Source organism: Leptidea sinapis, chromosome 27, assembly GCF_905404315.1.
Source record: "Leptidea sinapis chromosome 27, ilLepSina1.1, whole genome shotgun sequence".
Taxonomy (NCBI): Eukaryota; Metazoa; Arthropoda; class Insecta; order Lepidoptera; family Pieridae; genus Leptidea; species Leptidea sinapis.
Window position 1 is genome coordinate 10,531,520 of NC_066291.1, and position 12,850 is coordinate 10,544,369.

Here is a 12,850-nt window from a genome sequence, read left to right on the forward strand (position 1 = left end):
GCCTAATATTATTCCTAGTCCATATCCTTTTGTTGATCAGTCATGCGTATAATGTTAGATTAAAATATTAATAATTTGATTTATTCCTCCCATTTAGTGGATATTTTGATAATGATATATTAATAACGAAATATTTAAGATACATAATACATATTTGATTCTAAATCCTGATAAAGTGACACTATGTTAGTATTTTAGTCGGAGGGATACTTGTGCCGTGATTATATTTTTAGGTATATATTATAATATAAAGTAAATAATTCCTAGCGTCGGAATTAAAGAAGTGATTAATATGTAAGGCGTTATAATATTTATTGTCGTAAATCGTAAGTGCAATGCCATATCGATAAAAGGTGAATAGCGGAAAGTGGAGTTAAACTCGCATTGAGATGATCGGTTGGTTTGGTTGATAGATGGATTGATTGGTTGGTTGGTTGGTTGGATGGTTGAGTTCCTGTTTGTGTTGATTGTTATTATCGGTTTCGAGATGCTGCTGCGGCCGGTTGACGTGACATTTCGCTTTTATCAATACGGCAATAATACTAAAATCATGAGTTATAATTTATATTTTGTTTATCCAATTCTATCGGAAGTTATTTTGCGGAAATTTATTTTCAATTATTAATGATTTTGTAATGATTTAAGGTCAATGTATTGCAACAATCCGTATGTGATCACGTCCATAGCGCTTCACAACAGAAACCCACACAACCGATGGTGCAGAACTACGGTGTTTTGTGGGTGTTGTTGTTGGTGCTATAGATTCACTATGTTGTTGTGTTGGAATTGTAATTGTTTCAACAATTATTATTTGTTGCCTATGATAATTATGTGTAATCAATCTGATCTGACGCATTTATTGTAAGATAATCTTATTATTTTATAATTAATTAGTGTGATAATATACATAATGGCATCAGATTGCCGTTGTGGATGATAGAACATCGAAAGTATCCTTCCTGTAGAAGGGACTCTGGCCCAAGGTTTCTAGTGGATTTTATATTTTCTTTTTGTTGTATTTTTAATGTTGCGTGTGTCTTACACATAATATATTTCATTTTTGTGATATTTTAACTATAAAGTACTGTTATTGTAAATCCAAATGGGATAGTGGAGACCTAAATAAATATTCAAGAATTTATTTGTAAATCACAAAAAAAATGTAAAACTGTAAATATATTAACAAAAAAACTGCAACACAATAATTGACTACTATTAATTATTATTACTATTATTATTATGATAATATATCTTGTGAAAGTACACTGTAAGCTCTTAATACCTAACTATTGGTATGTTATATTATGTAGTAGGGTACAGTCTACTAAAAGAAAACCGATCCAGTGAACAAATTATTAATATAATATTGTGAACATTTTTTTATTCATGAGCAATCACAGAAAGAACATGACATTGTAATATTATTTATGGAATTACTATGTGATGTGATCTTCGGATCAATTTTGAGTACAGTATAGATAATAAACAACTGAATATGTGATTTGGACATTTTATTTGCTAACCCTACCCAACAAGTACCTTTCTCTAAAGGTTAATGTGAGCAGTACTGAGATAGTAATAAATAAATAGTAAATATCATTAAGGTTGCAGTCAGGAGGTAAGGTGCTCATGAAGCTGGCAACACTGTCTCTCTATTTGGACAAACTTATTCTCTGACAAAGATACATACCAGACATTGGCTTCTTTATCAAATCTGTGAGGGGGAACTCTTTTATGAGCTTTTGTGCTGATGAACTTTTGGGTCATCATCTCCAACCTAAAAGGAAGAAAAATGTATCAATCATCATGTGATGAATATTTGGAGCGATTTTAAGTTTTCAGCATTGTCTGTGTGGCTTTTTACCACTCCAGGAAATCAATGTCACCAGTTTGGTTTTCATTTTAATAACTTTATTATAAGGTTTGAAATAAAATTCAATAATTATATCTTTATTAAGGGGCTATAAATTAGTATTTTTTATGACAATAAGGGACGATATATAGACGATCAGGACATTCAGCTGATGGTAATTGATATGCCCTGCCCATTACAATGCAGAGCCGCTCAGGATTTTTGAAAAACTCTAATTTCTGAGGCACTACAATTGCGCTCGTCATCTTAAGACATAAGATGTTAAATCTCATTTGCACAGTAATTTCTCTAGCTACAGCGCCCTTCAGACCGAAACACAATAATGCTTAGACGGAAATTTTTAAAAACTTAATGTCCAGTTATTGGTTTCTTATACATCGAGGGCATGACTCCTTCCACAACTTTCCTCGAAGTCTCGCAGTTTCCGACTTGGCCATCACCGCCCTTCTCAAAAAACCAGATAAAAAGTATTTACGCCAGTTCAATTGATAAATCAATATGACAGTTTTTTTACTATTATTGAAACTTATAATTGTTATTATCTACCATCATCAGCGACCATCCCTTTGTGTGAGTTATCTTGAAAAAAAAATGAATGCAACGCTTAGGTACCTATACAATAATTATTGTATCCATGATATGGACTAAGTGATTAATATCACATTGTAATCCATATTTTATATTAACAAAAAAAGCCCGCTGAGTTTCTTGCGCCCATTCTTCTCATTTTGTCTCTTTTGAATGGGTGGTAGTTAGCTTTTGACGTTCAATAAGTGATTTTAAATCCTATTTTGAATAAAAATATTAGAATTTGAATTTCATCAAACCAACAGTCCCGTCGACCTAATATCCTAAGGCAAGGAACAAAACTATCACCACATAAGGATACCTTTTTATAATTCATATTAAATTTTTTATGACTTATTGAATGTCAGAACCACAATGCTTGAAATCAGGCGCAAAAACTCAGGATGCCTTTTTATAACGATGTTTGTGTAGCTGTCCGCTAAACAGATGAATAACATATTATACTAAATTTCACTTTTTAACGACGTGGGCCTTATACACAAATATCCGAATTGTTTCATTTACGTTAGAACTTAGAAGGCTAAGGAGCGAAGCGAAGAGCTCCAGCCTCGGTCTTCATTGTTCTATTCATAATAACCCAAAACTCCTCCACTCTTGACAAGCGACGACGAATCGAACTATAAAGGACCTGTTTAAATCATTATAGGTATCTATATACTTTTGCTCTTTTCTCTGGTTTTAGGCCGAACAAGTAGCTACATTATTATCTAAGCCACCTACTTACCTGTAATAATAATGTTTTTATAATGACGCCGTTAGCAAAAAATTACTAGAAATTTCTTATTATCAATGAGAGTTTAATTTTTTCCCCCTTTAAATCCTCGTTTTAAATTCGAATAAGTCATTGTAATTATCCTTTAAACGCAATGATCCATCCCGTTTATACTTACCTAATACCTAATAAATAGTAAAATTCGAAACATCGATAATTTTACCAATACTGGCAACCCTTAGCATTTGTTAATACTTTTGATATGATTCTAAATTATTGGATTTAATAGCTAAGTAATAAGTCTAACATAAGTGTGAAATGTGTAATCTTTTCTCGGGTAACTTACACCCAAGTACAGCATACCATTTCCCATCTTTCCTATTTAGCCAACGGCTAGTACCTAAGAAACATTTCTTAAAGAGCGTGTTTTGTATCGATGACAACAAGCTTCAGGGCCGATACAGACCATTAGCGTGTACTTAAATGGTCTCGCTTGTCCGTCTCACTCGAACAAATGCGTATACTGCACCGATTCTTTCGTATTTTCAATCTATTGGCACATAGTCTATTAGAGTAGGTTCAAATAGAAGATTTTATAAAATTCTTTTTATTTCAATACTTAATTTAGCTGAATAGTGAGATAGTTGTTTACTTAGAAAATTCATAATATCCCACTGGACATAAGTAATATATTTATATTTAAATAGCCCTGCAGTCATTAACCCGCAAGTCCAGATATACAAAGGGATTGCCACTCTTTTAATTCAACATTTATAGCTTCATCGTTTTACAAATCATTTCAATCACAATATAATCTTATATATAAAATTCTCGTGTCACAATGTTCGTTCCCGTACTCCTCCGAAACGGCTTGACCGATTCTCATGAAATTTTGTGAGCATATTGAGTAGGTCTGAGATCGGTCAAAATCTATTTTTCATACCCCTAAATGTTAAGGGTGGTTCACACGATTTTTTTTTTTATTTTTTTGACATTTTTTTTTTAATTTGTTTGATTATGAGTCAGCATTAAAAAATACATACAACTTCAAATTTTCACCCATCTACGATCAACAGTTACTTTTGTATCGCGATTTTAATATCGGCAATACAACGTTTGCTGGGTCAGCTAGTATTATGTAAAGTGATGCAACAAAAATACTCAACTCAGACTTACACGAGTTATTAAAAAAGACAAGAGTTATTCAGAATAGTAGATGCATCAATCCATAAACACTGTAAATTAATAAAGGTATAATACCTTTATTAATTTACAGTGAGAATTTGACTAGTAATTATAAAAATCATAAATATATTAATAAATAACTTTAATTTTAATAACACGAAGTAGAGTTTCTTAAAATAGGATCATCCAGCTTTTTTTTAGGAATAGGAGGACAAATGAGCGTACGGGTCACCTGGTGTTAAGTGATCACCGCCGCCCACATTCTCTTGCAACACCAGAGGAATCACAAGAGCGTTGCCCGCCTTTAAGGAAGGTGTACGCGCTTTTTTTGAAGGTACCCACGTCGTATCGTCCTGGAAACACCACACAAGGAAGCTTATTCCACAGCTTTGTAGCACGTGGAAGAAAGCTCCTTGAAAACCGCACTGTGGAGGACCACCTCACATCCAAATGGTGGGGATGATAACCTAACTTGTGGCGTGTCGTGAGAAGGTGGAATTACTACCAGCTACTTTCTTAACAATATCGTGCATGCATGTATGTATTGCATGTGTGGTTGAGGATACAGAAAGGATAGGTAAATAAATAAGCTTTCTTTTATTAAGCAGTATAAATTGAGAACGGATGAGCCGTGTCGAATATGGTCATATTTGATATGTCGGTGGAACCACTTTTTGATCTCATCAAACCAAAAAATCTCTAAATTTTCTTGGCTAACTTCAAATACCGGCGAACATCTAAACTTCCTACTCCATAATAATCAAATCATTTAATATTAGATAACACATAATAAATATATAAAAAAAAATACACATAAAAGAAAAATAATTCATCTTTGCACTATAGAAGTGTATCTGCTACCGATCTACTATTCGAATAATTTTCATTTTTTGTTTAATGCACCAAACTTGTCCTTGTGTGACTTTGTTAGCAACACGGACGTATAAAAATTAACCATAATCCTAAGGCGTAAAGCCTTATTCCATACAGTGATTAATTAATTTCACCACCATCCATAAAAAATTATTATCACACTGAGTACTTATTACAAATCTAATTGTTCGACACGAGTCATAAAAAACTTTTAATAACTGTATTTTTAATAAAAAAATATATGGCCTTCATGATTTTAAATCGGAATTACACCCTAGACTTTAACGAATATATATAGATTGGTAGTCATGTTGGGTAATATAATCTATTTGTTGTGAAGCTGTCATATCCAATTCAAAATTGTGACTGCATAACACTATGAAACCAATATTTAACATAAGTATTTTTCTAAAAAAGGCTAGGTACAATATGAATTTATTTATTAAAATACGGAAACCATAAATATAAGTGTTTTACAAAGTAAATTCAACTGCTACGGCTTTGACAGACATAAGCAACGCCAGCCACGTAAGTAAGTTTTGAGTAAATGTGTTTTTGGAAGCGAACAGTATAAACAAAAATACACTTTTTTTTCGCTATATCATAAAATTAAATCCCACACGTAATGGTCACCAGACTCGTCATCAGAATGAAGTAAAATGGATGCAAGTTGCAAGACAGACAAAGTGAGATAAAACTGTCTCTTTTCAGTGCATTGCGTTTCGCGTAGGTTAGAAAAGTCAAACCTTCCAGCTCAACTTATTGTTACTTCTCTAGGCTTTATAATTGCTCAAAGACGTACAGGAATAAGATTGTTGTCAATAGATTCGTGTAAAATTTTGACATCAAAATATAATATTTAATGAGTCAATGTGACAACAGGGCGTAATAGGATGAGATAAATTTACGACATTTCGCAAAAAAAGGATAAAGAATCATATTTCTTATCTTTACAAAATATAACAATAGATGGTTTGCACTTAATCCATAGATGTCCTTAGTTTGAGCTGATGGTTTGGTTTCCATTACTCTATAAAAACAAACCAATAAAAATGTAAACTGACAGAATCCACTTCGACAGAGTGTCAAATTTGTCACTCATCAGAATTTTGACTTTTTATCTGTTATGTTCAATGTTGTTAACTTGATAAGTGATTTACTGATTTGTTAATAAATAATAATTATTGTGGAACGACAGACGAGTTACTTAATTTTGTGTTAATTTTATGTTTTTCAATTAATAATAATAATTATTGCTCTGTTGGTTAATGTAGATATTGTACGTAAAAGCAAAAATTAAGCTATGATCATCTGGTTACCATCTGTATTACGATAAACTTATTGATAGGTAAAGGTAAAGCAGATTTACCTATCTAAAAATCAATTGACTAAAATTTAACTTTAAAATGGTATTGTTACAGCCCGACAAAATGTTTGCAAGCCTTAAAAGTAAGATCAAGGAAGAAACTGGAAGTGACATCAGCAAATTGACGAATAGTTGGCGAAGTGGTGCTTTTCTCAGTAGATTATCGTTAAGAGATGATTCGGTATAAATTTATATGATTTTCTTCTTATTAGTTTGTATACTTAAATTTTTTCTGAATACAATTAAAATTTATTTCAGTCGTCAACAACTCCTTCTAGTTCTGTTTGTCATGGAGACTCAACATCAGATGTAAGTTTGTGTAATAAGTTTAGTCTTAATACTAAATGTTCTATGACATTTATTATCTCTACTTCCCATTATTTTTAATTAGTCATTGAATGAAACCATAAGTTGTTGAGGTATTATTAGAAAGTGTCTATTTACCCAATCAACATTTAATAGCTTACCCTTCTAGCATTGATAAATATCTATTTTCAATGTTTAAATATCTTGCTATAAGTTAGACTATTTCATTAGACAAAAATATTAACTATTATAATATATGATATCATTTCCTGTTCCAGTCTTTATCTCCTCAAATGCACACATACTTATCGGATCGGACAGGGGGTCACATTGACAATATAGCTCTTCACCAGGAGTATGCTGAGCAATTAGAAGCTAAATTACGAGACCGGGATCTGTATTGGGAACAGAAACTTGAAGCGCTCAAAGTTTCACTTACATCAGCTCAAGGTGATAACTAATGAACAACCTGTAACTAAGTCCTATATACTTCACCATATAGCTTCAGGTTACATATATTGTCTTGACAAAGTCTCAGGGGAAACCCTTTATTTGAAATATCCTAAATGCAATTTGCCTTCATCAACCATTTTTCACAGTCTGTTCTGTTGCAAGTAGATATATACATAATATAAGCTAATCATAATTCACATTAAAATGCAATTAAAATGAAAAATTTATGATATTTTGAGTCACTGTAGATTCTGTAGTAGTTTTAACAGTATTTATATTCAGTTAGTGTTTTGTTTTATGCAGTGTTGTATGTATTGTAGAAAGCTGTTTTTTTATTTAATGGTGGACTAGGTATAATTAATATAATAATAATAGCATAATAATTTAAGTGTAATTAATGGATGGCACTCTAAGCTTTTGAAGTGTTTTATATTTTTATGTCAAGAGTTACATTTAATTTAATGGCAATGTAAGATTTTAAATGCTATTCAAGCATGTATTTGTCATTAGATGAGCCCCATACTTAATGGCAGGTATACCATCACCAATTTCTTTCATTAATAATGATTAATGACACTGAGTTTTTTTGTTTAACTTTGTGTGTGTGAGGTATTCACAGACTAATAATAATTAGGCTGTAATATATTCAAATTTACATATTATTAAAAGATATCCTCTTGATATACAGATTTAATTACAGCTAACAAGTTGAAACTGTATATACATTGTGGACATTCTCACCATATTCCTAAAATTCATGCTTACTCAATATACTTAAAGGTTATTTATTCAATGGTTGCCAAAACTTAGACTAGGAGGGAAGAAAGTTCTAAACTCCACATACAGTGAATATGAAATCAAAATCACTTTACTCACATTTGTCAAGGACATGACACTTATGTGTGTACAAGTTTTTGTGTTTCTAATATTTACCATCACTTCTGAAAAGGCGGAGTTTTAAAGAGAATAAGTCGCAAGAAACTCATTGCCACTCTTTAACATAAAGGAGAATGTTTTATTTAGGCTAAATAGTGTAGCCTATAGAATAATGGTAGAATATAGAGATAATGATTTAAAAGGTTCATTATGATTACTTAAGTGATGAATGATACATGAAAGAAATATATTGTCTTTTTTGTAATAGGAGAGGAAGCAGTAGCCGCTCAAACAGTAGCTCGTCTAGCGCAAGCTGAAGCAGTGAAGGCAATACAAGAACGGGATTTGGCTCAGAAACAACTGGAAGAACTGAAGGCAAGGCTTTCTGTAGCGGAAGATGCACAGGATAGGCTTGACACAATCACTGTAAGATTATAATTAGAATTTACTAGTAGAGTATGAGCAGAGATCACAAAACTAAGCCCCGATAATACATATTATTCCGTAAACAAGTGTGTGCATCACCTTATGTTAAGTGATCACCAATTGCATTCTTCTAATACCACAGGAGTGTTGACTGCCTATAACATGACTACATGATGTCAGTAAAAGTGTTTAAAAAAAACTTTATCATTACTTCATGGCAGTGTTTTTAATACATTTGCGGAAAAATATAGCAGTGAAAAAAAAGCAATGAGAACAGCCTAATCCTTGGACAAATAATAATTACAGTTAAACCAATAAATGTTGAGAGACACAGTAAATGTCTTGGAGGGCAAATTTAGGAACTTTTGGCTATTTCACATTATGTACCTCTAGTTTTTCTATTAAAAAAGAAATAAAATATTTCTTTTTTTATGCATTTAACGTATATATTTAAAATAAAATTAATGTAATTTACGTATCAATAATATTTGCAGTTGAATAGTCATTAATTAATAAAAATCTCCACACTGTTTAACACACGAAAAAGTAAATATTTTTAGCAAATGTATACAAAAATATTTCAGATATGCTTTCTATGCTTACTATTTACTATGTATATACTTTCTATGTTTCACTAATAACTGACTGGGATTTGCTAACATACCAAAGTCATTGAACAATGTTGCTATTTTTCTTTGGGTAATAGCTTTTTTGTAGGGAAGACATTCAATAGATAAATTTATACAGGAATGCTCAATCTTAATCCAAAATTTGATACAAAATTTTTGAGCCGCTTGCGATAAAAACTTGAAGATCATGTATATTATTTTTGTCTTCTTTAAATGTTGCGATCTGTCCTTATCTTTTTCAGCTGACTCATCGCCTAATTAGCCATGGCTATCATATCACCACCATACCACTTTGTTTTTGTGAAAAAGCATAAGGTATTGTTTGCGGACGACACTTCACTGATTTTCAAAGTGAAAAAAAACCAAACTATGTATGACGAAGTAAACGATCTTCTATGTGACGTCGTGTACTGGTTTAGCGTTAATAACCTTATGTTAAATAGCCAGAAAACGAAATATATAAATTTACCGTACCAAATGTCAAAAATGTTGATGCAAGTGTCTTGTTAAAACGGACAGGTGATAAAACCGGTGGAATCTGCTATATTTCTTGGCATTTTTCTGGATTCCAAATAACAATATCCCCATATTGAAGGATTGGCGAACAGACTTAGTTCTGCAGCATACTCGGTTAAAAAGATTAGACAATTAACTGACATAGATACGGCGCGACTAGTATACATAGTATGGTATATATAGTATGGTATATTGCTATAGGGAAACGCTGCGGATATTAATACAATATTTGTGCTGTAGAAAAGGGCTATTCGCTCTATTTATAACCTAGGTCCTAAAGAATCATTAAGAACAAAATTCAAAGAAATTAACATCTTGACTGTTGCTTCTCAATATATTCTTGATAATGTAATGTATGTTCATATGCACATAAGTGAATTTGCTAGAAACTGTCATAACCATAATGTTAACACCAGGAACAGACATAAGCTTACAATGCCTACTACTCGGCTAAGTCGAGTTAGTAAGTCTTTTGTGGGGCGATGTATATGCTTTCACAACAAGATCACAGAAAATGTTCAAAACAAAGTATTACGTTATTTAAAAGAATTGTTAAAAATAGTTTTTTTTATGGAATAGGAGACAAACGAGCGTACGGGTCACCTGGTGTTAAGTGATCACCGCCGCCCACAATCTCTTGCAACACCAGAGGAACACAGGAGCGTTGCCGGCCTTTAAAGAAGGAGTATGCACTTTTTTTGAAGGTACCCATGTCGTATCGTCGCGGAATCACCGCATAAGGAAGCTCATTCCACAGCTTTGTAGTACGTGGAAGAAAGCTCCTTGAAAACCGCACTGTGGAGGACCGCCACACATCCTGATCGTGGGGATGATGTCCTAACTTGTGGCGTGTCGTACAGGTGGAATTCGGCGGCAGGAATCAGGTTAAACAGCTCTTCGAAACACTCCCCGTGATAAATGCGGTAGAAGACACACAATGAAGCGACATCTCTACGCAACGCCAAGTGATCCAGCCGTTCACAGAGCACTGGGTCCCCGACAATTCGAGCTGCTCTACGTTGCACGCGGTCTAATGGGTCGAGCTGATACTGGGGTGCGCCAGTCCAGAGATGATAGCTATAACCATGTGTGGCCGAACCTGCGCTTTGTACAGCGCTAGTATGTGGGCCGGCTTGAAGTATTGCCGTGCTCACGCCCAGCTTCTTCGAAGCCAATTTAGCTTTGCCCTCTAGGTGGCCACAGAATTGGCAATCGCTCGAGATTTCGAGACCCAGTATTCCGATACTAGGCAAGGCTTTAAGGGAAGTGTTGTTGAAGAGCGGTGATACGGCAAATGGGGTTTTTTTAGTGGTAAACGGGCAAACTTGAGTCTTCTGGGGGTTAAATTGGACAAGGTTCAACTGACCCCATTCCGCGACCTTTTCGAGAAAGGACTCGATAGAAGACACAAGTTTCTCCCGGCAATGGTCGACGGTTTCCCGAGAGAGATGCATGGCCCGTGTATACGGCATCACCAGTGCTGTCGTCTGCATAGCAATGAATGTTAGAGGTGATCAACATATCATTGATATGCAGGAGAAACAGCGTGGGAGATAACACACAGCCTTGGGGCACTCCAGCGTTCACGGGCTTCGGGTTCGAGCGATATCCGTCGACAACAATCTGTATGCTGCGCCCAGTGAGGAAGGTCCACTTGCATAAGCTCTCGGGAAGCCCAAACGGTGGAAGTTTTGAGAGGAGCGCCTTGTGCCATACACGATCAAAGGCCTTCGCTATATCCAGGCTATATCTGTGTTAGGTAAACCAGAAGATCACCTGCCGACCGACCATGGCGAAAGCCGTACTGTCGTTCGTTGATCAACTGGTGACCCTCTAGGTATACCAAGAGCTGGCGGCTAATTATGCTCTCCATGATTTTGGAGAGTAGGGAGGTAATAGTAATAGGCCTGTAGTTCGCCGGATCCGAACTGTCTCCTTTTTTTTGGATCGGATGGACAAGGGCTGACTTCCATGAGTAACAGTGCCGGAATAAACGTGTTAGCACCGGCGTCAACTCAGGGGCACACGTTCTAAGCACGATTGAAGAAATGCCATCCGGCCCGCTCGACTTCCTGACGTTCAACAAAACAGAGCTCGCCTAACAGTTTTCTGTCTGAACTCTGACACCGCGGGATGGTCGGCGGTGTTTTTCCGTTGTCGTCAAGAGTCGAGTTGAAGGCGAAAAGAGCGCACAGGAGCTCGGCTTTTTCTTTTGCCGTATGGGCCAGGGTGTCATTCCTCATGTGTAACGGCGGCATGGACGGCTGGTTGAAGTTACCAAGAGCAGCTTTCGACAACGACCAGAACTTGCGTGTTCCAGTCGGGTAAATGGAAAGCTGCTCGCCGAATTTGACGACGTGCTTTGACTTCACACGGGCAATTTGCCGCTTAAAAAATCTGGAGGCACGGTTATATTTCCTCTTTAGAACTTTGCGTTGTATAAAAAACAATATACCACACAAAAAACGTTTGTGTGGTAAAGGATACTATAACATAAATGACTTTCTACCATAGATTGGGAATGGAGCGACCGCCCTCAGGCTATAAATAACAAGTTTAATTGTACAATATTGCTTTGTAAACATATTTTTTGATGAAAAAAAAGCTGAGTTTGTTGCGCCCATTCTTCTCAGGAGGTATTCATTTTGGAATGGGTGGTAGTTATTTTTGACTTTCAATAAGAATAATCTATTTTGAATAAAAATATTTGAATTTGAAAATTCAAAAAAATATGCCTCAGACCTGAGAAGAACGGGCACAATGTAATATGGAATAATGAAATATATTATTTCATAGCCTGAGGTCGCTCCATTGCCAATCTGTGGTATTTAAAGTAAAAGGTAAAGGTTACCATAACATAAATGATGTTATGGTAACCTTTACCACACAAACGTTTAACAAATAAACAAACACTATTGTTTTGGAATAGTGTTTTTGAAGTTGGTTGTTTTTATGTAATTTTTTTATTTATGTAACAATTTCGTAATAAATTGTCAATGCATATACATACATACATACATAAATGCATATATACATAATCTTGTGTA

General features: G+C 34.5%; 2 protein-coding genes across 5 annotated transcripts in view; both read left to right on the top strand.

The window, feature by feature from the left end:
• The window catches only part of LOC126972695 (protein muscleblind), a 147,511-nt gene that overhangs the window by 82,892 nt on the left and 51,769 nt on the right, over window positions 1–12,850 (top strand). The gene's annotated exons all lie outside the window — the stretch shown is intronic.
• Window positions 6,382–12,850, top strand: part of LOC126972672 (golgin subfamily A member 1) — a 28,304-nt gene continuing 21,835 nt past the window's right edge. For all 3 annotated transcript variants that reach the window (XM_050819556.1, XM_050819557.1, XM_050819558.1), the window contains exons 1-5: window positions 6,382–6,579; window positions 6,653–6,778; window positions 6,856–6,906; window positions 7,182–7,353; window positions 8,501–8,658. In XM_050819556.1, coding sequence (XP_050675513.1) covers window positions 6,662–6,778; window positions 6,856–6,906; window positions 7,182–7,353; window positions 8,501–8,658 — 498 coding nt within the window. In that variant the 5' untranslated portion in view covers window positions 6,382–6,579; window positions 6,653–6,661. The remainder of the gene's footprint in view (window positions 6,580–6,652; window positions 6,779–6,855; window positions 6,907–7,181; window positions 7,354–8,500; window positions 8,659–12,850) is intronic.